The sequence below is a fragment of the Phasianus colchicus genome, chromosome 5, assembly GCF_987193195.1.
Source record: "Phasianus colchicus chromosome 5, bPhaCol1.hap1.1, whole genome shotgun sequence".
Taxonomy (NCBI): domain Eukaryota; kingdom Metazoa; phylum Chordata; class Aves; order Galliformes; family Phasianidae; genus Phasianus; species Phasianus colchicus.
In genome coordinates, this window is record NC_143440.1 from 47621553 (window position 1) to 47649059 (window position 27507).

Below are 27507 nucleotides of genomic sequence, written 5' to 3' on the forward strand. Positions count from 1 at the left end.
GATACTTAATTTCATCTAGGAGAAATCCTTAGTTTCTGTAATTATTTCTAAGATAGCCTTTTTAAAACGGACATCTGAGCACCTTGGTTTCCAGAAGCTTTTCAGGAACCAGTACCTTTCAGGTGGAAATGGTTCACCTTACCTGCTACATTTATGCTGCTTAGAAACCCCTTTTGCCATGAGGATCATTGTTATTGGAAAACCTCCAAGAAGCCCTTTATCATCTTCATCAGAGTCATCAGAGGATGGTCAGGCATGGAACAGGCTCACTGCAGCACTGGTGATGGCATAGAACTTGCAGAAGTTCAAGAAGCTTCTGGACAATGCTCAGACATATGGTTCTATTTTTAGGTGGCCCTGTGTAGATCCTGGACTTGATCCTTATGGGTCCCTTCCAGCTCAGATGTTCTATGATTCTATAAGTCTAAAAGAAATAGCAGCAGGTAGAACAGAGAGCCAAGCTCTCACAGTGAGGTCAGATGTAGTATGCTGATAATAGTAATCTAATGATAGCCTTTCTGTGAGCTTTACATGCAGCCTGGATTTGCACTGTAGGTGACCCTTGACCAAACACTGTACAGAGCAGTGTCACTGCTGTCACTGTTAAGTTTGAAGTCATAATCAATAAAATGAGTTTCAAAAATTTCACGGGTGTGTTATGATGCCTAGAAATAAAGCAGGCATAAGGTATTCAGATGCAGAAATAACAGGTTATCAGGCACTTCATATAGACTATGGAAGCCAAAACACAAACTGCTGTCTAAGGGCATATAGCACTTACATCAAACACAGAGTTCTTGGTGGAAGCCTCCCCACACACAGCTGTCTCCCCAGAGGTAGTGGCACTGCAGTTCCTGTCATCCTCATGTGCTGCACACACAGCATATATAGGTTTATATTCATTAGTAAAATATTAGACAAATGAAAGGAGCATTTCTATATTTTACAGTTAAAACAGCTGTTTTTTTTTTTTTTTTTGCTGTTATTTTTAACATCTTGAAACCAAAATAATCTCATCTCTCACACTACAGCAAAAAATCAAATACCCTTCAAGCACACCATACATTATCAAAATAATAACAAGTGCTCAAAACTGCACACGATTTCCTGAGGAACTGCACAGAAGTACCACCGATCACATTTGAAGGGCAAACTGTGGAACAAGCATGTAAGCCAACGCCCTGGTTTCACTGGAATAAAATTAGACATGATTCTGCACCTCCACTACTCTTCTGGCCCGATTTTGCTCCCCTGAGCTCCACTTCATTTCCAGGCATTTTGCACAGCCCATCCTGTTTATTCTGATGAGGTGCAAAGGGTCTGGATGAGTTATTTTGGGATAACATTCCAGAATTTAGGGATACCAATGTGAAACACCGCTCCCTTCATGCACTGGATTCTTTGATCTTTTTTCAAGTTCTAACCATTCAAGGCTAATATTAGCAGAATGACTCTCTGCTCTAATTTCAGTGAAACATTTCCTTTTCCACTTCAGTATATTCTTCTCCGGTGTGCTGGACAATACTGTATCCAGCCACGCTGCAGGAAATAAGCCTGCTGTCCCTGGTCACCGTGGGAGGCAGCCTGCAGTAGCAGATGATGCCGTTCAGCAATGCCCATCAGTCCAGATCCAAAACCTCTTTCCTACCCTGCAGTTGGAGGCCCAGGAACAGCCAGCTGTGGTGGGAACAAGCTGAGCAGCTGCGGCAATGCAGCTCTGCAGTGACATACCTAGGCTGCAGAGAGCCATGGGACAGGAGTCAAATGGACAAGAAAAATGCCATGGAATAGAAAAGACACCTTTCTTTTTGAATCATAGAATCATTAAGGTTGGGAAGACAACTAAACTAATCTAGACCAAACATCAATCCATGAGTGTGACTGCTCTAGACCACGTCACTCAATGTGTCGTCCATATTTTCTTTGGAACCCTCCAGGATGGAGACCCCACAAGCTCCTTTAGGAGCCTGATCCAATACCTCACCAAACACATCTCCCTAGACATTTAAGATGGTTTTTGTGTGCTCACGTCACACAAAATAGTTGAGATATACCTTTGTTTGCCCACGGCTATTACTATATGAAGAGACACTTCTGTACATCTTTCAGGAACAAAGAGGACAGCATGATGCAATCAGTTCTCTGAGCTCTATATAGTGTGAGGAGAAAGACTGAGCAGCTCTGATACTGTTAATCCCTCTTAGTAAGGTTAACAACACTTACTGAGAAATAGCAATAAGCTCATTCCATAACAATGTATTACAGAGAAATAACATAGCAGCTATTCTGAGAAATATGAGTGTGTTTTCAGAAGCTGTGAGTGAAAACAAACAAACAAAAAAATCCCATCAGATCTTAGAAAAAGATCATTAAAAATATTAACAGACAAGGGAATGATTTCTTAGTGTTTAATTGCAAGGTGTTTCTGAGTTGCATGTTATCCCTTAGTAATGAGCACTACAATGAGTCAAGTAATAAAATGGCTTCCCTTTTCCCAGACTAATTATCTTATTTGTAAAATTGTAAGTATCATTAGTATGAAAGGCCTTTTTTAGAGATGCATTTTAGTACGCAGCTTACTCAAATTCACTTCTCTATTACTGTACGTGAATTAGCCAGCTATGGCATTAAAAAACCTCTTTTGACATACAAAGAAAATTAGTTTTGTACGTACCTGTGGATGTAAAACAGAAATCAAGATTCTGAACATGTTAATAAAATTATCTATTATATGCCACCAACACATGATCCTCTAAATAAAGCATTTGGGGCAGATTTGTTAATTGCAGCATAGATGAAGGGCAGAAAAAATGTTCAACACTTGGCAAACGACATGCATCATGAAAGGGATGGTTGTAATCAAAAATGACCCTCACACCACAAACTCAAACGGGTTTTTTTCCCACAAAGGAGTAAGAATGAAGGTGAAGTCAAACAGTAGTTTGTTGCATTTGTTTCTCTTGCCATTGGATTTTGTGTTAGTTGTATTATTTTTCTAAGAATAGCTTCTGTATATATGTATATGTATGTATTCACATGGAACTAAAACTATGTGAATTTTATTTTATTCTTTTTAAGAATTCTTTTATTCTTATAAAAGAAATCAGGGGGAAGATACTGTGCTATTTAAGTCAAATATTTTCTAACTCATGTGGTTTCAAGAACATCACATTACTGTTAGCACATTAACTCTTCCTCCCTCCACACATACATTAAGTACACTAAATTTCTCTTTCAGGAAATTTGCTTGCAGTAACGTCTAACATTACTCAGTGCAATTGCTGTCTAGTACTGAGTTATAGCAAGACTGAATTGTTTCAGTAGGGTTTAACTGAATGTTTTCTCAGGCATTTTATTTGAGAAATAAAGCCACTTTTTAACTCACCAGATATCTATAGAATACTTCCAAATGTTCATTGATTAAAATTATCCAGAAAATTGTATATATTGCAGTATAGTAAATGATTAATCCTTGAATCTTATTGCCAGCTGTTTCAGCTGTTGATTTTTCAAGGCCAGTTGCCCATGGCACCTACTTTCATCTGTCCTCTGTGACCTGGGACACTTTCAGACCCTTTCACGTGCAGTCTTGCACAAAAGCAATGAGATCACTTCCCTCAAATCACATTACAGAAAAAGATTTGTTGCCTGAGATCTCAGGGGATGGTAGGAATACACAAAAAAAAAAAAAAAAAGATGTCTGCTTTGCTCCACTGAGGTCCAGGCTATGTAGCTCTCCCTGAAGATGCTCTACCTCTGCGGTTCAGTTGGACCCTCCTGCTAGAATGTGGCAACCCTTCATCTGCTTAGCTGCACTGAAGGGACCTCCTTATCCCCCTTGTGCCTAGAGATATGCAGATTAATTCAGAGTTTAAGGCTATTTTTATAGAAGCACAAACCAACCCAGAGGAGACCTTCCCAACAGACTAATAAAGAAAGTGGCAGTTGTACATGCAGTGCTGCACTGCAATTCGCAGCACCCTCAGCGGGGTTCCACCAGCAGCTGTTACCCTGAGCTATTACAATATTAATGTTGATGAGGGGCTTTTGAAACGAATCTTCAGCCTCAAGGAGAGGCTGTCTCATACTCTGCTTGCTGTTGTGTGCAGCACGCTGTGCTCCTTGCCAAACATCTCTCAGAAAGACGAATGAAGATTACAGAGCTTCTTACATATTTGGACACAACATTTTCATACGAATATCTAGAATTCAGATCACCCCATTAGATGGCCTTCTTTGAGCAGACGAGGAAAATATCTACTAGCAAAAATGACTGATGAAGGAATATGGGCTTCATAAATACTTAATTTCTCCCCACCATTATTACAGTATTTTATGTAACTATCATTATATAACTGTCATTTATAACATATAAAAGAATTTCAAAATATATCACAGCAGGTCTCTTGGAGCCTGAACCATTGCTGCCAAGCTCTGTAAGGAGCATTGATTTGCATCAGTTTTGACCTATGTGAACTGACAAGCTAGAGACATAATGTGTGCACAGCCACTGCATGCAAGCTCTTACTGGAAAAGCTGTGGGAGCTGTGACGTGCCTCTCCCATCGCCCAGACCTCTCTAGTGTCAGCATTGTACAGTACAAGTACTCACTGAATTGAAGTGTGCAGTAATGTTGACATAGCTTCCTCATCCAATCCCAGTTCCTTGCATACCTTTATACAAGGCAAAGCACACAGGTTGTCATGGCAGCAACTCTGCCATTTTAGATTAGATGCTAATCACACGATGCATGATAATGCCACAGGGAAGGCCAGGTCCCCAGCTCCATATCTACAAATGAACACCATCGCCAGCATATCTCTGCTGTAAACCCACCAACATATTGCACATGGAAGATGCCATTAGAGTTAATGAACTTGAAAGAAAAATGAAAGGAAATTGTACTTCAACAGCAAAATGAAGGGACCAGAAGCAGGATTCTGTAATGGGCAGATAAAGCTGAGACTCCCCAACACGTTCCAAACATTAAAGCACTTCATTCTCCTTGATTACCTGTACTAGAGAAGAACACTGAAACATCACACAGCTCCTAACATTACCCACACAGTTAAACAGCCCTTGTCAGAGAGGTCAGCAAAGCTGCTTGCATGCCCATCTCTCAATTCATCTGAGGAAGGATTGAAAAGCAAGACAAGGTTTTCCTGAAAGGTAGGGGTTAAAGTAAAATGTCATTTGTTAAAGTAAAACATCATATGTGCAGAAGCATACTACGGAAACACATTATTTTTTTTTTAAAGTAGACAAAAGATATTAGCGCTCCTTTTCTCTGGCTATTGCAACTCCTTTCCTGTTTCAATCTATTTTGGTTGTTTTAATTGTTCTGGAGGACTTGACCTAGTAGACCAGACATAAACATCTGCACTCCAACTCTGCCTTCCTATAACATGTGCACTGGCCTCTTTCTTTCTGCTTCCTGAGAAATTTTTTGCCCATGAACGGAGAGCAGAGCTCTGTCAAAACTCAGAAATTAAAATTCAAAACAGAAGTATGTGATTCAAAGCAAGGTGCACCACAGGTAGTTTCTTACCAGCCTGATACTTCTCAATTCTGTGAATGACATGTCAGGACTTTCTCACATACTGCCCAGAAAACACACTCAGCTAAGACTTGCGGATATCCAAAGAACCTCAGCACGACTATTTCCTTCCGCAGATGCAGAAGTCAGTGCATGTAAGGTCACTTTGAAAGTACTGCTTCCTATTTATTTCCATGAAAACTACAACAGACACAATGAGCAAAATAACATTGCTTCATAGAGCAAATTCTCTGTGACAAAACGCTATTTCTCAGCGTAGTCACGCCATTAGCTGTACATTTTCACCTGCCATGAACAAAAGCCTGCATGCCGTGCTTGTAACAGCCTGCACCAGTGCAGGTAATCTGCCATCACCAGCGCTGAAACACACCATTCACCACCTCACATCCACTGTTTGGTCTCCAGAAACATTCAGCAAGCATTTATAAATGTCAATGGATGCATTTTTTCTGCATGGAGGAGTTCAGTGACACACCTTTGCTTCATCTGTACTTCCATGTCAGACAGCCCCTCTACTGCTACCTCACACAATAACAAAACATAATCGAATACTGGTGGGAAGGTTCAGCCTCTACTGCCATACCACCAACATCTGCCTTTGATGTATGTTGTGGGCCAACATAATAAAATAGGAAGCATTACTTTTGGAGCAGCTCTCATAATACTCCTCTGTGTAAACAAGGTGTTGTTTTGACATAAAGCTGAAAACTAACCAACTGGTGCAAAGTGAGTTGAATGAATTCCAAGTAGCTGAAGATATTGTTGCCTTCCCAGGAGTGAAGTGACAATGTTGACAACTCCTCGGAAAAGAAGGAGTACGTACCATTCATAGCCAACACGTGAGATGCTTCAGGGACATCAGCATATCACAACTGAACCATGGTGGAACAGTGTCTTTTAAAACATATGTGAGTCTGAGATCTGAAGAGATGAGACAGAGAATCAGGAAAAGTGCATGAGAGAAGAGTCAAAGGGACTGAGAACTAATAGGGATACATGCTAGATGACACATTAACAAGAAACAATCCATGTCCTTCCTTTCTACAGATGAACATTCAGAAATACTGTTGCCAAAAGAAAGAGGTAAAAAGGTCTGTCAACAGCTGAACAGGCTCCTAAGGATGTTTGCACAGAATTTTGTGGTATCCTAAACTGTTTTGCATGACCATTGCTAAATGTATATTTTATATGAAGTAAATACATCCAACTGTTTAGTCTCAATATTTCAAAAGCACTTCCTCCGTTCACCAATAAAGATGAAGAAAACACACTTAAATGCAATGTTAATAATTTTCCAAGACTTCGACATCCTGTTTTATGAAAATATTGTAACTGAATGGAGACTGTTTCCAAACAGTGTGTACTTTAAAGTAGAGCTCAGAGATGGAGAATCATTTATTTGAGAGAAATGTCCTGAGATCACCCAATTCCAAACACCTCAGCTCAAGCAGAGTCAGCTGCAGCAGGCTGCCCAGGACCATGTCCTGTGAGGTTTTGAGCATCTCCAAGGATAGTGATTCCAGAACCACTCTAGGCAGCCTGTTCCAGTGGCTGACCACTCTCACAGTAATAAATAAATACATAAATATAAAAATAAAAATCTAAATAAAAAAGTGTTTTCTTACATTCAGACGGAATTTCAAGGATTATAATTTTTATCCATTTCCTCCTGTTCTGCCATTGGGCACTACTGAGAGGAACCTGGCTCATCTTCGTTCCTTCCCATCTGATATTTGTACACAATGATTGCATCCCTCCAGGCTGTCTCTACTCCATGCTAGACAGCTTCACCTTCATCACTTTTCCCTCATATGAGAAATGCTCCATTCTATTAATCATTTTAGCACACCTGTGCTGGACTCATTCTTTTAAATCCATCATTTCCTGTACTGGGGAGCCTAGAACTGGACACAGCACTCCACCATGCTGCACCAGTGCTGAAAAGAGAGACATATTGTTTAAATTCTTAGGCCAAGCGAAGCAACTTCTATCCGTGCACTAGGTCACAAATAAAGAAGTGGGAAAAAAATAGAAACAAACAGACAGATATGATATTTTAAGAGGGGTGGCCCATTGCCACCACTGAAACACTGCCTTATGGCTGGTGATGCTCCAGAGCCTCACCTGGGGCACGGGGAGAGCACACACACAGACACACACAGACACAAAGGGGCAGGAACCTTTCAGTCAAGCTGTCTAAAATCAGAGGGCACAAGCGAACATGCAAGCCACAGCCCAGTGAGGTTTTCCTTTCCTCAGCAGCTGCTGAGCAGCCTCTCCTGGTAGAACTGAATTACTGCTTTTCCAGAAGAAAGATTTGGGGTTTGGTTCCTGCTGAACTCACTGCAACAGTGTTTTTCATCTCCCTCACTTTGCTGCCAGGGAAAAACACAGTGGGTTTATAAATACAGTCAAACATTAAGATGAATGACAGTTATAATCTAACAGTTTCTTTTTACAAAATCTTGTATCTGAGAGCATGAATCACTGTTTCTTTAAGCTGTCCATATGTTATACTTCACACATTGCTGTGAATCTGCTATTTGTATAAGATTTGAAATGTCTTTTCAAGCAAGCACTTACACATTTTCCCCATTATTATAGAAATAGCTGAAATACATGTATGACTAACTTCAGCTCAGCTTTGTCTCACTGTTCTGCTAGATCTAATTGTGATGGGGGATTACTCACTGTCAAGCCTTGCAGACACCTAAAAGCTTTATTTTGTAACTCTGTAGAATGGCTACAGCAGATAAAATGCACTAAGTAAAATCTACTGCAGGTGAAACAAAACTCTGTACATCTTTTAGTGTTATCAAAGCTTTGCTTGCCTGTCCTTTCTATTGCTGGTAAAATCTGTCAATTGGACCACTGAAACTACTGTTACAAGTGATATCAGCGCTACCCCACATCATCTCACCAACACAGCACAGTTTCAGTTATCTCAGCATAAGTGGAAATGCAAACAAAATAGAAAGCATTGCTTCCAGAGGCTGAGCAGCAAGTTGATAAGCAAGACAGATAACAGTTACAAGTGCTCATAAACAGTGCTTATAGGAATGTGAATTCTCTGAAATTCCTCCTAGAGAATGTAAAAAGATGCTAACGTAACTCATCTTGCAGGGTCTAGAGTTTTGCATTTACGTATTTAAGAGTCTCTGTCTGGCTCAATTGAAAGCTGCTAAATTAGAGTCATCTTTCCTCAATCTATTACCACCATCCTCTCTGAGTGTCCACTTCAAGGAACTGAGTTTACTGGAAACCACATCCTGTCCTCTCCAAAGGGCACAAATGCTTTTTAGCATCATCACACCATTTGAGAGGTAGTCATGCAACTGTAACATATCACACCAATACATCCCCCTAACAGACAGGTCCCCTAAAGTTAAGGTGACACTGCATTGTCACCATTCAAGGTATTGGACTAAATATCTTCAGTTTTTTTCTTATAGATCTGCTTTACCATAAACAATGCACGTAAGTATTTTTAACATTGCAACACAAATCAATCATCATTATTCTTTGAGAGTCCACAAAGATGTGCATACCCTTTCTAAATGAGCCTTTAATTGCTTTCTCTATTGAAAAAGGACCTAATGTATTGTTGGTAGTTAATGTAGTGTTTGTCATATAAAAATGCATCACTTCAGCTGTAGGTGACTTGGAAAACAGCACTGCTTAATTCTCTGTGACATTCCATGGGCTCTGTGAATGACTGCAGGTAATACCATAACAGGTTATTCTCTCCCAACAGCACTTCTTCATTTGCAGTATTTCCTACCAGTACGGCCAATTTGTTCTGAAGACTCAACTCCAGCATTTCATTATGAAGAGCTGAAAATCTTCCCTTTTGAAGATGAGAAAACTTGGGGAAATTATTGCTAACCTTCAGGAAGTGTTTTCTATAATCACTGCAGAAAGCACAGCACCTGTCAGTCTTTCATATACAACGTAACTTGCTGTGACTGTTACTTGAAGTGACTTAAACTTGCCTTGCAGTAGGTGCACGTGACAGCACCCAAGATTGCATTCAGAATCAGGTACAGGTCTTGACAGCCACTGTCCAGCACCTTCTCTTCCGGGCTGGTAGAGCTGTAGAGCTTTTGCACTATCCTCTGTGCATGCATTTCCTATACAAAGTTGTTGCCTGGGTTGAAGTTTTATCCATAGAAGACAACAGCACTGCTCATTTTGATGTAAATGATCTGTTCTGAGAACACATTTCAATTTTTTTTTTTTCTTTTTTTGCATTACAGTGGTAGCTGACATTTCTAAAAACACTGCAATGAAATTCAAGATTTGGAACCTCGTCTTGAACGTGATTTATTGCTGCTTGAAGTCTAGCACTTGATCTTAAATAGAAAAGCAATCTGAAGAATGAAACAGCTTTCAGCAAAACAAACAGGTTCAGCCATGTGGAAGTTCCCCTGCGGACTGGTCACAGTCTGTCAAACGCTCCCAGTTCATTGTTTTACACTAAGTAGGCTCTTCAACTTTCCAGCACTAAAGAATTTGAAGGAGTCTTCTCTTGCAGTTCTCCTCAAACTCTTACTTTACCCTTGTTATAAATAGTGAACAGTTTTTTTTTTTCTTTTTTCATTCTTGCCGAGAACACAGAAGATACAAGCAGGAAGGGGCGTCTGCTGGCTGTCCTGCCACCTCCCTACAAGCACTGTACAGATGTGTGGTTCTAAAGTCACAACTTCTGCTCTTAGGCCAAACCTCAGCACACACTGCCCAGCAGGGCCATCACCAGGCTGGCTGCAGCTACAGATCCACTGCGACACAGTGACAGAATTGCATTCCTCTGGAATCCCTCTCACTGGAGGCCCTGGCCTGATATCCCAGGAGGGAAGGACGCATACATCCACAGCTTTCCTCCTCAGCTCAGGAGCTTTGTTTGGACAGATAAACTGGGTTTATTATCCTTTACCTATCCAATATGATTTTGCTGCATAAATGAGTTTTGTGCAAGCAACAGGTATGAAGGACTGATATTCAGCAACACCAGCAGGGCTTTTTGAATATCTGCTCCTAAATTGCATAGGAAAATAAATAAACCATTTTCCAAGTCTCCAAAATTAATCTCAGAAATCTGCTTTTCCTTTCTTTCATTTGCATGGCAAGTTTAAAATCAAGCAAATGCCCTGTGGTTAGCTGCTCTATTGATCAAGAAATTCAGACAAAAGAGCACTTATCAGCAAATCTCAGGGAGGCAGAAATAAAAATACTGCTCAGCTTTATTCATCGTCCTTACTGGCCTTTCCTGTATCATCCCAAACCTCTGTTTAAACCTGTTCTTAGGGCTTCACATTTAATAGGAAGCAGCATCAGAAAAAAAAATCAGGCCGAGGACAACAAAGAAAGATGGTTATGATGAAAATCACATTTGAAAACCTTCTCTCTCAGTGTCAGTGTGGATCTTCGCATTAAATGATACGAGAGGCTCCAGGCAAAAACGTAGAGGCATTAATGGTTAATGTAGTGGGACGCGCTCCTTCGTAATTGCCTCCTGTTATTTCTGCACTGTCCCTGGGATATTTCAAAGAGACAGAACCCAGTTTATAATTCCACATCAACAGATCTTCTCAAACTTGGAGGTCATTTTTTTTTCCATGAATTGTCAAACTACATTGTGTTAGTCAAGAATTTAGGCAGGGGGCATCAACACTGGTCTATGAAGAAAAAAAGAAAAAAGTTGCTACGTGGTACTAAATTGTTGCTCTTAGAAAACAGTAAAAATACAAAGCAGTGTCCTGAAATGGTATTTTTGACTGGTTTGAATGAAACTTGCCATGAAGTGGGAGGAGTCGCTTCAGTGAACTTGGTATAATTACTCCTCCCTCACTTATATCTGCTGAATTTGGCATGCTGACTGTTCCAGGAAAGGAAGCACTCAGAAGCAGAAGTGACATGGAAAAGAACAAAAATAGTATTTGTCACTACAAGAAATTACTAAATAGCTCTAATAAGCAATGAGAAAATGGAATTCAGGAGCGTCACTGAAGGTCTTAATACTTAAAATAAATACCTTTAGTGCTCTTGAAGATCCTTCTGGCACCAAGTACACAGAGACATGCCATAAAAACTGTAAAGCATTTCATTTTATTGAGTAATTCCAGGAAACATTTCAGATCTGTTAAACATTGCTAAAGAGATAAATGGTACCAGGAACTGTATTTCCTAATAAGTGGGATCTGTGTAAGTAACCTGTTTATACAACTGAGCACTACTTTTTCCATCCTCCCGTACTGCTGTTTCAATTTTCTATTAGCCTTCTGCCCACAGCACCAAGCGTTTGTACAAATATCTGTCACATATTCACACTTATCTGCCATTGCCAGGTCCACGTGCTGTTTGGCTTTCCATCAGCAGTGATGGATCCAGATCTGTGAATTACTGTTCGTATCAAAAGATAAACTTAGCAATACGCAGGCCATCATCTTGCAAACACTCCTATGGCGCACCCTGCTGTCACCAATTTTTCCTTTCATTGTCCAGCATCCACTGCAGCCCACCATTCCCATACCTTTCAATTCCCTTGACCTGCCATTTGCACACAGAGTGCAATTGTTAGAATAAATAGCATGGTACTGACAAAATGCCTCATGCTTACAACTCCTTTTGCTTACAAACAACCACAAATCTCAGACTTTGTTGTATGAACAGTAAGAAGCATTTCCAAATGAGTAAACAGAAGAGGAAAAAAGTGTTGTGAGATCAATGGAGTTGATAGAACCAGCTGCAAGTTTTTAATATCAAAGAACTGCCAAGCGTTGAAATTAAAGCTTTCTTATTGATACAGCTGAGACCTGCTGACTACTGGTGCACGTTTTACCTTTGTGCACGTGTATGATACTGAACCAAGCCCTCATTCTATTGAGTGCTGTCATGAAGGACCCAGGGAAGTCCACATCCCTAAAACCAAAGTCATTTTCTTCTTTCCTGAAGCCTTCTATACCTGGCCTGTAAAAAAGTCAAATTCAGCACTCAAACATCTAGTAAAGAATAAAATCAACAGCAAGGCAAATTAGATACGTAACTGAGTTAAGGAACAGAATTACACTGCATTTAACTATCTCAGAAATTCTAACTACAAGCATCTAAGAAACTTAAACTTGAACTGTTTTCTTGCCTGTTAGACAATAAATATTTCACTGCTGACCCTCAGTAAATTCTGTGTTCATCTAATCACTCTGCTCTAGAAGAAAATAGTTCTGAAATGAGAACTACCACAAAAAAAAGCAGCTTTATGCAGTTTATAATAGTCTATTATAATACCAGATGGTTTTAAACTCTTTTTGCTAGAGATACGAATTAACAATGTGAAGCCCATAACGTGATGGAAAGCACAGCAATAATAGGGGGGTAGCAAAGTCCTAGGCTGCAACAAGTGAGAATTTGCTCAAATGCAACAGCCAAGGGCACAGAAACAAAGGAAAGCTGCTGCTTACCAGAAGGCCTCAGGTACACAAGGATCTCCAGCAAGATATCCTTGGCCTCCACTATCATCCCTTAAATGAGGTCTGGGGTCAATCCTGGCTTCACCTCTTCCGGTCACTCAGCTGCACTGCATGCACCTGTGCTCCCGTGGATTGGCCCTGCCTTCCCACCAGGTGCTCAATCAGTGGTTCAGGCTGTGACTCAGCATTTCTGCTACACTAGGAAAAAAACATCATTTAATAGCACATTTGAAAGTTTAAAAACAAAACAAAACAAAAAAAACACTATGAGGAAAGTAAATAACTAACACTTCAGTCTGGCTCATAATCAATCAGCAAATTAGCAATGCAATTCAAGGACTCCAGCTCACACTGCTCCTGGTTGGTGGCACACGGTTGGCTTCCCATAAATTCTCAGCTAGCTGACGTGCCATAGGCTGTGGAGCCTTAGTTTCTGCTCCTGGGACAAACTCTGAGACATTAGGAGACTACATTGCTATCATGAAGAGAAATAGATCTTCTTTGATATTCTCCTTGAGTTGCATTTCCATCTTGTGCCATTCTGGGTGATCTCCCCAGAGCTCATTCAAGCAAAATGAAGCCTTATGTTCTGACAAGGTGGATACAAGCTTTACAGGTACAAACTTAAACTACAGCAGCCTTAAATTCATTAGTAGATGATTTTACATAATTGTTTTCTTACAAGTATCAGATGAGACCCCAAGATCTTGGAGAGCACTGGCTGTGAATGAGGAGTTTTCATAACTTCATCTCTTTTGATGTATGAAAGGAAGCACTGGGCACAAGTGAAAAGAGAAACTCCTCTCAGTTTTCATACCTTCTCATGATGAGTAATGACTCATCTCAAATTTTTCCCTATTCCTCCTCAGCAAAGCATTTGTTAAAATAGCCTTGATCACTTTCATGAGCAACGTTTAGAAAAGTAGAGTAATACATGTGGCAGGGGGGTTGGAGATTCTTGAGGTTCCTTCCAACCCTGGCCATTCTGTGATTCATTCTGTGATTCTTGTCCACCTCGCTTGCAAACAACAAAATTCCTCTCTTCTCTTCTACAAATTCCATAAAGAAAAAAATTGAGAGTTTTATGTCAATATAATAGAATTGGAATTCACATGAAGTCTTGCTTAAAAGGGAGATGAGAAATGGACAAAAGGAGGTCTGCATTGAGTAGGAGTCAATTTTCTACTTAAATGTAAGTTACTCTTCGACCAAATAGCCATCCAGGCTTCTTAAATTTTTATTGTTTTAGTTTTTAAGCTATAAAAACATTACAAAATACAGTAGGAACACTGCACTGCCACCAGGATTTGAGTACTCAGCCTTTCAAGAGTCTTTTCCAGTAGCTGTAACTAAGCATTTGAAGAGGGCATCATACCAAGAGCCTGAAGGAATTATTAATTACACAGCTGTGTAGCCAGGTAAGTTAAAAAGCTTTGGCATTAACCTTTGATATCTGGGGATAATTTTTGCTGTATTATTTTCATTCATAGGTAGAGAAAACCAACTCAAGGAACAACTTAATGTATTTATTTAGGTACTGTTACAAATCTGTGTGGGGTTGGTTTTTTTCTTTTGTTTTCTTTTCTTTTTTGTTTTTTTTTTTCCACTAAGCATATTTACCAGGACCACCTATTTGCATTCAGGCCTTTCAATATTTTAATAAGTGAAAATATACATATTTAGTGCCAGATAAATCATAGTCTAAAAATATTTATCACACAGATTGAGAGGACAAGAACCTTAAGCAAAATAATTCAAGTTGAAAGTGTAAATTCCTTCAACAGTGGTTTCTAGCTCACTAGATTACACCCTTTACTCTTGCAAACTATATACAATACCACAAAACCACTATAAATGCAAAGATGTAAAAAATATACACAAACATTTACACAAGCACCTGTGTTTCTGAGTTAATTTACTATTAATTCAGTATAAAGGCATGATATGTATTCATGTACTTAATACAGTATTTAATTTTATTAATTGTAAACAAGATTCAGCACATACTGCAACTTAGAGCAGTTGTCAGAAACTTAAAACATAAGGTCCAGAGACTGAGAGAGCTATGCACAGTATGGATCCAAACATGACTTCAAAAGCCACATCTTGTCTGAGAATGCTTGTACTACAGTGAAATGCAGGGTATTTGGAAATATTTAACCATTCTAAACAAATTCTTGGATTTCACTGCTTTAGAAATGCTTATGTTCCAAAATTTAAAGTAAAATCAGTACCACATTTGCAAAGGTATGGAAAATGTTCAGAAAAAGTGTCTCTTTCATAATCACTTAAGAGCTTTTTGGTTTATTAAAAAAACCTTTCTTGACAACTCGGATAACTGTAAATGGAACTGAGTAAGGTATGACCACGATTAACAACTTAATGAAAACATAAAAACAGGTGCACTCATTAAGCACACATAAATTCACTAGCGAGTGACCAAATGCTTATCGCTACACAAGCAGAGTATATTGCATTGCTAAAAAGCTGGTATTTAGGAACTGTCAATTGATACCTGGAAGTAAACAGAAGCTGCCTTTGCATGGAAGTATTTGTTGCTCACAGTCACTGTTAAGATTCTTATGGAGCAAAGGTGTTTTTTTGTTGTTGTTTCAAAGGATAGCTGTCTTTCAAGTAGTTCCTAGGCACCCACAGGTTCCTAGATTGGATGTCTAAGAAAATCCCAGTAGACACTTCTGAGCCTGAGCATCTGGCTAAGTAACAGGAGTAGCAGTATTAGTTCAGTGTTACAGAATTTGTGTTAGAGAAAACGGTCTATGCCTGTTCACACACTGAAACAATGAGAAATGTTCGTTAGTATCTATACAAATTGATTTCAGCAGAAAACACAAGTACATTTTTGTAGAACCATGCTAACAAAACTATGGCAGCGTGCACAGGTTACTCCAGAAGTAATGTCTTCTATTTGTTTCCACAGAAATGACAACAGATAATAAAAGAGCACAATAACATTATTTGATGGAGCTCTCAGCGATAAAACACTAATTTTCAGTGTAGTCACCAACATTGGCTATGTATTTTTGCCAGTGATGAACAGAAGCCTGTGTGCTGCACTCATAAAAATCTGCACCAGCAGCAGTGACCCACTGTTTCCCAGCTGCTCTGATGGCATCACTGCCCATGAGTCCACCTTTCATTGCTGGATAGAAGTCAGAAAGCATAAAATCAGGACCATACAGTGGATGTGGTAGTACAGTCCAGCCAGGACTGGCAATATGCTCCAAACTGGTATGGCATTATTGTGTTGCAAGAGAAAGGTTGTCTTTTTCTCTGTCCTGACTCTGGAAGTTTGAGCCTTCAGCTTAGGAAGCATTGTGATGAAGCGGTCAGAGTTGATGGTTTGTCTGTGTTCCAAGGAATCCAGAAGTATCACCCCTTTCCTGTCCCTTCTATCACTTCACCCATTGTGGGCTGCATCTTGCACTTTTTCTTTGATGGAGATTTCATGTCACCTCTCCCTCGACTGCCATTTTGACTTTGCCTCATAGTAGTGATACCACATCTCATCACCACTGGTGACACCATCCAGGAAACTGTCAGCCGCAGCCTCATACTGGTTCAGTGAGTCCTGACAAACTCGCGTCCGGTATTCTTTCTGTTCCTGAATGGGACTCATCTGACATAAACTTTGAGATAATCCAACATTGCCACCAACACACTAAAGCAGATGTTCAGATCCACACATTTCTCCCCGGATATAATCCAACAGCTTGTGCTTGTACACTATTCTGTACGTGGCAGTCAAAATCATGGTTTGTCTTTCAAATTTCTTTTGCCACTGCTGAAATGCACCACCTGCCTCCTCACTGTGCTAACTGTTGGTCTCCATAAATGTTTAGCAAGTGTCAGTGAATGTCAATAGATGCAATTTTTTCCACATTCAATGACACACTTTTCCTTCGATGTCAGAGACCATTTTGTATCTGACTGCCCCTCTGCTGCCATCTGTCACGTAGCAAGTGGGATACTGGCAGGAAGGTTCAACCTCTACTGCCATACCATCACCATCTGCCTCAATGTCATGGGCCAACAGAATAGGAGACACTACTTTCGGAGCAGCCCTCTTTTCTTATAGCCTTAATTTCCAGGAAATCCATTCAGTCTAACTGTTATTTGGTGAATTAAAAGCTCCAAAAGTCTTAAGCGTTGAGCAGAAACTCTGATAGGCAACATATATCTTGATTTAAAACAAGCCGCTCCAAAACACAACACACAGTCTGAGGAATGTTTAAGTTTTTGTTTTTTAAAATATCCAGTGCTACATGATGTTACTGAAACAAAACACAATACAGAATATACATTCAAAAATTAAGAAACTGGTCACAAAAATAAAGTTAAGGAAAAAAAATCTTAAGTTTCCCAGAAAAGGCTCAATATAGTACAAGAAATAAACGCAAGGGTTTAAATAGTGAAACGTTTAAAGTTTAATAATTTGTACAATCTGTATTGTCAACAGACACTCTATAAAATGTTTTACCTTGAGAGCATGCCCTCGTATAAAAATATGTTCAAACTGCACTCCTGTACAATCAGATGATGACAGAATGGAAAATGAACATTGAAATGCCAATGCTTCTTTTAAGCAATGTCAAAAAGGAAGAAAACATGCAGATTTACACTGTTACAGTGTACTTCCATTAACTAGATGAACTAGACCAGAAGAAAGGATGTAGTATAGAAACTGTAATTGAAAATGATTAATTGCTACTTACTTGCACTGATTCATTACCACTTCTTCAGAAGGCATTCAGGAGGTGTGGAATAGCAAGCATGGAACTCATTCCTGTGCAAAATGCTCAGCTTTTAGCTCTTACTGAAGCATTTAATAACATTACTGAAGAAAAGTATGAACTGCAACAAGTATTTTTACATCATAAAGTATTTCATATATGGAGTTATTGCACATACTTAGGTATTTGTCCTCTCAGAAGGATTTCCTTCTGCTTACATCATGTTGCTTAAATGAAATTATCAGGTCTTCAAAACATACAACTATGAAGAGTCCAGTGAATGAAAGCCAACTTTGTAATAGCACCTTCCACCCACGTAAGAACTTGCTTGCAAATAAATGTCTTTTATTAAAAATAATAAAAGCAGTCTGCAATAGTCATTCCAGCAGAGGGGATCTCTCTTACAAATCATTTACCCTCCACACAAACTCTTTGGTGTCCAGGAGCAACTAGTTAATGCCTATTCATCTTAATATTATATTGTTTTCCTTCATATGCTACTTTTGTTCTGCAATACAGTATATCAGCAAAGTTTCTGCTAATGGCAGATTATTTAAAAAAAAAAAAAAAAAGAAAAAGAGAAAGAAGGAGACTACCTTCTGATCATCCTTAGAGATTCAAGTCAAACAAAAAGCACCTTTCAGCCGAGATTTGTCCATGGCGTATCTGCAGGACAACAACAGGACTGACAAAAACTAATGTTCCAATTGGTCACCCAAACTATTAATTGCTGAAATTCAAAATAAGTAGTTTTCTATTCAAAGAAGTTTTTACTTGTTATCCTCCAGTCTTTGCAAGTACAAGGAATAAAGGTTTATTCCTGCACAGCTAGTGTCTAGCTTTTTAATTTCCCAGAAACGGTGCACTATCAGTGGCTTACTAAAGCTCTGCAGAGACCCTGTTTCCCTATTAAACAGTAAAGAGTGTCAGAATCAACTTTGATTTTTGAAGGTTTTTGTTTTTCAAATCCTCAACTATTCCCAGTTCAAATTAAATGGCTCCAAATGCTCACTGCCAAATAACTGATGATGCATGATTTAAATTACAAAAAAAAGTCTTGTTAAGAGCAGCAACTTTGTAACCTTAAATAAAAGAAGATAATTAATTTTGTAGAGAATTTTAACCATGATGTTATAAAATAATTTGGGTTTACTTAGAATTTCTCATTCTTACAAAGAACTTTTCGTTAGAATATTTAACTGCTGTTTTTTTGAAGAACAGTTATTTTTAGCTTTGTAATTAGTGTAACAGAAGAGTGTTTTTACATATAACAAGCAGTTTAAATAAATTTAAGACACTTTCTGTAGAATCATCATCAAATGATGCTTTTTATCAATTACTTATTTAAGCTTTTAACCACATAAAGGATAATGCACATTACATTTTATTCACACTATAAAAAAGCACAATATACAGGCCATATTCTTTAAAGTGCAACACAAGAGAACATTTCTGCAACATTCAGTTTCTTCAAAGACCCACAGAAGTAGGTATTTAATATTGAGAAACAAATCCTGTTCACAGGTGTATCAACACTGAATTTAAATTCTGAATGGTTATCAAGATTGCTCCTTAAGTGCCACACTAAAAGCAATGCTTACGATCACTAAATGATATTATCATATCTGCTTCCATATTACATGCCTCCGTATCTCAAATCCAAAATGAAAGCTGTTATCTTTTAGTCAGTGAAGAGCATCTTCAGAGCCCTTTATTGAAGACAGTTTCTTGACTTTGTTCAAAAACCATTTCTGAAGTATACTTAGTTTCATCATATAGGCTGCTGCTTTAGATGTTTTATCTACCAAGAAAAATATGGTAAACAGAATAGAGCGAGCATGTCTCTTGAGTTGGCAGCGCATGCTATGTTTGGCACTATCTACCAAATGTACTGGTAACACACAGCATAAGCAAGTACCAATTTGCTTTCCACTTTGTAAATATTTTTGGTTGGATGTTTTGCTAACAATAGGCAAAAACCTTGCTTGTTCCTGAGATGAGCAAAACAAATTCAGCTTCATCTAAGGCTGCCAATGGGAACATCTTCTGCATTTCTAGCCTTGCTAGCTGGCTGCTGAGCCTCATTTATAAATTCAGTCTTCCCCAAGGCGCCATTTCTGAGACTCTTCTTGACGCACATCTGGCCTGATCTGGTTTCTCATTCCACCTAGAACATTTGAGGTTGCCTCTGTTGCAACAATGAAAGGTTTCACCACAGTTGGTGGAATTTGGCGGAGGACTCCTCCTACTGCTCCAGTTACCCCTCTGTTTTCATGCTCACGAGCAGCAGTCTCATAGATGGTTTGGGCTGTGTCCGTAATTCCCTTTGAAAAATTAACAGAAATTAGTTACGCCAAAGACAACAAAGCAAATTCTCCTAATTTAAAGGGCAACTTAAACTGCTGAGGTTTTTTGTTTTTTTTTTTGTATTGTAATTGTGATACAACTACATTTAGACAAATCTGATTTAACTCTTCTAATGAGGCTTAAAATAACACTATCACAATCTTACAGATGAAAATGACTTTGCAACTTCTGGTGGCATTCTTGTAAATAAAGAAAGAATTTCTGGGCTACTCTTTGCTATTCAAAATGACAGCATTAACTGAAAATTCCCCAGCTGAGACTTAATTTGCTAGGCACGATATCAGGCACAACTAGAACTAAAATACAAGAAGCTCAACAAAAAAGACAAAACAAACAAAAACAACAAAACATCAGCATTTTAACTTTTAATACATTGTCAAGGTAAGGAGACAGAACTTCAGAACTTTTACTTGTCTGCACATAGCATTACACTAACAACTTCAAAATTAATGGCATTTAAAAAAAAATAAGCCTTATATGCTTCTAAACAATGGTAAAATCTCAGAACTGAAAACCTACTCATGCTTCTCTAACATCTTAATTAGTTTTCATTTATTCCATGCAAGGTTTCTATTGGTTTGAAACTACTGATGAAGATAGTCTTGTTCAAAACGTTGTCAGTTGGTTGGCTTAAACTAGCATCTCACATTTTATTTGCTTGGTATTTTCTGATATTTCTTAAATTTTGCTAAGGACAGTTACATTTGCACTCACCTCTTTTACAACACTGTATGCTTTGGCAACACCTTCTCGTAGATCTACTGGCTGATGTGCCAAACGATGGCGAGGGAATCGTTTAATCTTTTTTGTTTCAATAAAAGTTGGCCCTGGTGATACCATGTCATACGCTGTTTCTGCAGCCACCTGATGATCAGGAACAGAAGTAAAATAAGAAAGTCTTATTTCAGCATCTCATCCCACATTTAAACTACTTCTAGGGAAACATAATTGAAACAAAATTATTCTAGTACTATAAATAATAGTCATTTATATCAGATTGAAGTTCTGTACTACAATAACTTCTAAAATGGGTGCGGTTTTAACTATATATTAAGTTCAAAAATGAAGCAACAAATACTGAATGTTTTTTAGTTCCCTCCTTACTCCCCCCAACTGTTGTTGCTTCAAAAGCATCTTCTAACCTGTAGAAAACATTCAAAATGAAACAAATCTGAAACATTTGAACAAAGATATGTTTTCTTGCATGCACAAAATCAGACACATTTCCGTTCATGAAAAATATCAGTTTTTGGCTAGGAAAGTTCACACATGGGCACATATACAGTCTTTGCAAAATTAGTGGGTAAAAATATATTATCATTAGGTATTTAACATTAAGGAACAAAATTTTTTACCACTTTAAACCATGAGTAGAGTTACTGTCTATTACTTTTTCTTCCTCTTCAATGAATAAGTACAGAAAATGTTTTCAAAAAGTTTTCAGGATCTATTACTGGAGAAAACATGTGCAAGACCTTTCTTAATATCAGAAATGTTTTTAGTGCTGCTAAGTATTTTGCTGGTTAGTCTCTCCAATGTAATATATACAAGGTATTCTAAGAAACAGGTAATAGTCTGGGTGCTGGAAAATACAATCTACAAAACAGATGTTGCATTTGATGAAACCATTCAAACTGCCACAACCCTCGCCTAATCTCATCTGTTTTCCTATTTGTACAGCACTTATTTATTCGTACATGTTCTCCCAAGCTTAAGCATAGCATTAAGATATTAGCTTAACATAAAGCACTTACTAGCAACACTTCTCACTTATGCCTAAACTTTACATGCAATACACTATACCTGTATTGTCTGAACCATTCTGTTTGTTAGCTCCAGGGCTGCCATTGCAGTTGAAGTACCAAAAGATGCTGCTCCTCTTTGAAAGCCTCTTACAATACGGCCGTCCTTTCGGTACTGCTCGATTGGTAACCACACCAAGTCTTTCAGACCTTGAACTGAAATGAAGAAAGAACATCAGAGTCAGTAAGTACTCAGTATGCCCTGAGAGAAAGTAGAAACAAAAGTTACCAGTGTTTTGTTGTTGTTGTTGTTTTAGGAAAACAAAACAAAATAATGAAAAGAAGAATAAAACAAACAAACAAAGTCACTATGTGCCTGAACAGAAATTAAAATTAGCTTACCTAACTGCACTAGTGAGTGCATAGGTCCTACTCCTCCCAAAATTCCTGGCAGCTGGTTTTTCTTTATATCATTAAGCCATTCACTGATGGCATAGGAAAACAATTTATCAACACCTAATAAACTGAAATAAATAAAAATAATTATTATTTAAAAAAAAAAAACACAAAGAATTCCTGATAAAATAAATGTATTATTCATTGAAATAGCAAAGATGTCATTCAAACAAGAGGGAAGCCAATTTCAAGCGTCATCCTGTGTTAGCCTTTGGCTAACAAAAATGTTTCATGTGCCTCACAATAGCAAAGATCAAAACTGTATACTACATCCAGTTCAACAGGAAACAAACACAAATAAAATTATACAGTGTAGCACATATATTAAGTAGTTTCCTGAAAATAGATGTTCTTCTTTTAACTGTCAATTTATAAATATTTCTCAATTATAGTTTCTGTATAATTCAAAAAGCAATTGACCAGAAATTATTTTAGGCCTACTCAAAATTAAATACTCACTATAAATACTGAATTTGAGAAATTCATGTTATCAGAGAATTTACTTTTTGCTTGCTATACTCAGTTATTCACTGTAAACATATCCAATTTGGAATTCTGATGTTAGCTAAAATTTAATTAACTTACCCGTGCCTATAACAAAGTCTCTTCAGCTTTAATTCTGAGCAGTTTAACTGTGCAAGCCCAATAAGAATCCCAGCTAGTGTCCCCTGTAAGTGAAACATTTTGTTAACATAAAAATTCACCCATCAGCACTACCTGTGAGAGATAATTTCAATATCTTAACTCTTTCTGAAGGCATTTCTGCCTAAATTGATTGTCCCACCAAAACCCAAATGCCACTAGTCACAGCACTATGAATACCACGTCCAGTTGATCTTCAAGTTATATGAAAACTTGCAAAAAGTTAAAATCTGGTGTAATCAGCTACTCTAAGGAAAACATGAAGAGGGCACCTTCATAAATACTAAGGTAGAACAAATAATGGAAACACAGCTGTGGCATTACCATGTTTCAGGTATCATAAAGCTGCTATTTCAAGTTATAGTATTTTTGGAAGTACTACTTGTTCAAAATATTGCTGCTTTTGTTTGTTTGTTCTCTTACTGATTTGCCATCACAGAACAAAAATCCAGCTTTGCAAACAGGATTTTCTGAGGTCTGCTTGATAAAATCCAATATGATAATTAATAAAAACAATCTGATAACTAATAAATATTTTAGAAAGAAATATGAGCAATTTTAAATCTGTACCACATTCTGACATTACAAATGAAACCCACACATTGCAAAGGATAGGAACCAAAAGAAAAATATTCTGGCATTAAGGAGAAAAACAACGCATTGTGCAATTCTGGTATTTTTTGAGGGCCACCACAATTCTGTAAAAGACTTCTAGCCCACTGAGCTTATAATATGACTTTCAAGTCTCACTGCATTAATCATACCTGGAAGAGCTACTTCTCAGTATTCAGATTAAGAGTGAAATAAAATCAAGTTTAAGCTTTATTGAAACTGCAAGAGAAAAAGAGCTCTATGATTCTCAGGATTGCATCAATAATGAGTGGGGAACAAAAATAAATATATATAGCCAAATCTTATGAGAGAAAAACAGAACTTCTTGTTCTACAGAATAAGCATTATACACAAACCTGATCCATTGATACATGTTTGCCATGGTAATCAAGCCGTATCGGAACTTCTGATGTAAAACGAAACTCTCTAAGATATACAGAGGAAATTTTAGAGTTAGGAACAGCAATAAGAAATAAGATAATCCTTTCAAAAAAAAAAACAAAAAAAACCCCATGGTTTCCCATTCTCCCAGAATAGGATGCCACACCTCTCACTGTAAACCTCAAATCCTCTAGACATCATACTAGTGCTGAAGTATTGTGGAATAAGTGTACAAACTGCAAATTCAGCTTTTCTTGATTTATTACCATCTTGACAAAGTTAATATTTACAGTAATTTTAACAATACTGCAGAAGTGCAACTAAGTCTAAACATGAAAAACTTCCCTCAATTTTCACAGCATGAATTTTGCAGAGAGGGAAAATATACTGCAAATGATGAAAGTTAATTAAAAATTATTTTGGTGATATATGTGATAAAAACAGAACCACAGCCATTCTCTCATAATTTGGCTCTGCCCTACTTACCAAAACAAACATCTTCACTTACAATCTGAATACATAATGAAGAAAAAGCTTCTGCATAACAAGCTGCAAATTCTGTAATCAATTCTCACTCAGGAACACATTCACAGTTTCTCTTGTGGTATTTCAATCTCATCCTTCTTTTGTGATTTATTTTATTTTATGTACTTTGTTTCAAGTACTCTCATCTCTATTTATGTTAGATCTAATTTACATTGTCAGAGTACAAAGACTGCTCTTTTTATATATCTGCAAAATATATTACTGGTTTTGTACATGGCACAGCTTTGATTTATTTTCTTGTCCTGTGCACAGTAGTTTGCTAAAGTTCATTAAAAAAATATTATTTACTTTCCAATTATGGAAATAAATACATTTCATTTCTCTTATTAGTGAATAAACCACCACCACAACTGCGCTTAAGATACATAAGTTTATCACCATACTTCCTTAAAACAATCAGTGAAATAGTTGTGGGTCTCTTGAAATTTTTAACTAAAATTTACCTGAAAAATACTGGCTGATCACTGTATGATGTCACTTCTTGTGAGAAACGATGATCATCCCCATTAATGACATCCATAGAATCAATGCTACCATTTTCACTTGTTTGCTTGTGTGATGAGAAAGAAATGACTGGACTTGGGTCCTTAAGGCTACTGGCATACCTTGGCAAACTACAAGTAACTTCAGCACCAGGAGACTTTTTAACTAAAATGATAAAAAGATTATGCATAGTAAATAGACTCATATTTTTCCATTTTATACAGTCACTTTATACCTTAACTCATTTATACCTTAACCTTTGTAAATACTAATATAACATAATTACATTAATTAGTAATTACTACTAATTACATTGCACCAGTACTTACAAACATTACTAGCAAGATAACAGATTCTCTTGGATAATAACTTTATCATTAGGAATCATTATAAGAAGCTTAAGTTGAGGTTTATGCATCAGCAAAAATAATCCATCTGAATAAGCACATAGGATGGTACTTCATTATAAGGCATTTCAATACGATGTCTTAACTGAAATAAGTAAATCATAGCTGTGAACAAACTCACAGATATAGTTAATGGAGAAAATGTGCATTTCAACATGTAAGGCTTTTTTTTTTTTGCATCAGATGTTTAGTTGAAGTGTACATATATATTTTGTCCTGCTTAGTTATAAAACTGACCTGTTTCTTCCCCAGGAGTTCTACAACTCCAAACTGTTAGACAGACATATTAATTTACACAAATAGTATGAAATAATGTTTTTGTTTTATCTAACAGTAACTCTCAATTGTTATATATACGTTACTCAATTTTTTCAGAAGTTCTTATTAAACATGCTCTAATTTTGGTGAAACATTTTACACAGCAGAGTTCACAAATGCTGAAAATCCTCGTTGGTGTTTACAAAACACAAAACCAAAAATACAGAAGTTTATTTTTTTCTTAAAAGTTAAGCATTGATATTGATTTTTGGTCAATATCGTAACTTATTTTATACATGAGACTCGTGTGTCTATTTATAGATACGTACACACATTAAAACAGAAAGAACACATTTATGTTAGATATTTTGAAGTCTACCTTCAGGATCTGGAGTAACTAAGAGTTCCACTTCTGCAGAGAGGCTAGTGAAAAAGTCCTTCAGGAAAAACAAGGCATCCTGGTGTCAACAAAAAAATAAAAACGGATTTAAAACCAAAGAAAAACCTTTAAATTCTCTTAAACAACAACCACCACCACAATCCTACAATCACAGGTCTTTTTTCTCTCTATAAACATGAAACAAACCTCCTTCATTTTGAAGCCTATTCCAGAATCCAAGTGTTTTAATGGCTATACACTTTACTCTGATTTCCATTAAAAGTGCATTCAAATTTACTTTATATTCATTTCTACTAATGACAGACCCATCATTCTTGATCATCTCTCACCAACGTTTCAGTAAAAGGCATTTATAACTCTACTGTTGCTTTATGTCTTGTTAATGTTCTCATATTATTACATTGCTTGCTTTTTTGAAAGATGCATCACACTTGTAGCTTATTACAGGATGAACAAGACATCTGGGCCTTCTTTTCTTTTGTTTTTTTTTGTTTGGGTTTTGTTTTGTTTTGATTGCATGCAACTCTCTACTTCCAGGAAAGTTGTCTTTTATTTTACAGAAGTCATAAAGGTAAATCTGGTTATGTTGTCAAAGATAAGCATTAAAGCTATTTAAGATAAAACATATTTCATCACTGGATGGCAAAAACCCCATTTATCTATACAAAATTATTACAAACTATACAGTTACAGGTTTCTCCAACCTTAATGATTCTATGACACAGACTAGAATTTTTTCTACGAATAAAAGAAAAATCTGCTCTCGCTTAAACTTGAGCAAAGGTAGGTGGGGAATTCCTAACTGTGCCCTTCGAAAAACATCTCTTCATAGATATTCAATTAAGCAAGAAATTCCTCTACAAAAAGTAATGCCTACACTTGAAATTTGTATGCACAGAGACACAGATCTTCCCCTACTGTTTCTGTAGCATATGAAAAATACTCTGTACGAAGGCTTGCCAATAAATATAGAACAATTTCTCCTCATTCTGTTCCTCACACCACTGCTGTTGATAATGAGACTAAAGGATTCACAGTATATCAGCAGTTCTCAAGTGTCAAGTGCTCTTGACTAAAATGCTGTGAATAGCTTCTGGTTTAATGATTAACATTCTCCCAGTAAAACCACCAAAACTATTTCACTAGCAAACAAAGCAAGACTGCATAAGCACTATGCTTTTTAGATATCCCCGCTTCAAAACATGTAAAAATCATCAGAAACTGCAGAAGATAAACTGGTAGTCTTGAGAAGCCAGCTACATAGTTAGTTTCTAAATTAAAAAAAAAAAAAAAAAAGAAAAAGGCTAGTCACTGTACTAGCTATAGCACTAGACAACTTCCAACATGGACATAAACAGAAACTGAGACCCAGACGTGAACAGCTATAATTAAAAGTTACCAAATGTGAGGTAGCAACCCTATAAAATCACGTGTAAGTGTCA

General features: G+C 37.3%; 1 protein-coding gene across 1 annotated transcript in view; it reads right to left on the reverse strand.

Moving 5' to 3' along the window:
- Positions 1-17441: 17441 nt before the first annotated feature.
- Positions 17442-27507, reverse strand: part of ATG2B (autophagy related 2B) — a 45654-nt gene continuing 35588 nt past the window's right edge. The window contains exons 35-42 of the mRNA XM_031593025.2: positions 26045-26123; positions 24961-25165; positions 23947-24016; positions 22922-23004; positions 22283-22404; positions 21942-22096; positions 20853-21002; positions 17442-20095 (exon numbers count right to left, since the gene is read on the reverse strand). Coding sequence (XP_031448885.2) covers positions 19865-20095; positions 20853-21002; positions 21942-22096; positions 22283-22404; positions 22922-23004; positions 23947-24016; positions 24961-25165; positions 26045-26123 — 1095 coding nt within the window. The 3' untranslated portion in view covers positions 17442-19864. The remainder of the gene's footprint in view (positions 20096-20852; positions 21003-21941; positions 22097-22282; positions 22405-22921; positions 23005-23946; positions 24017-24960; positions 25166-26044; positions 26124-27507) is intronic.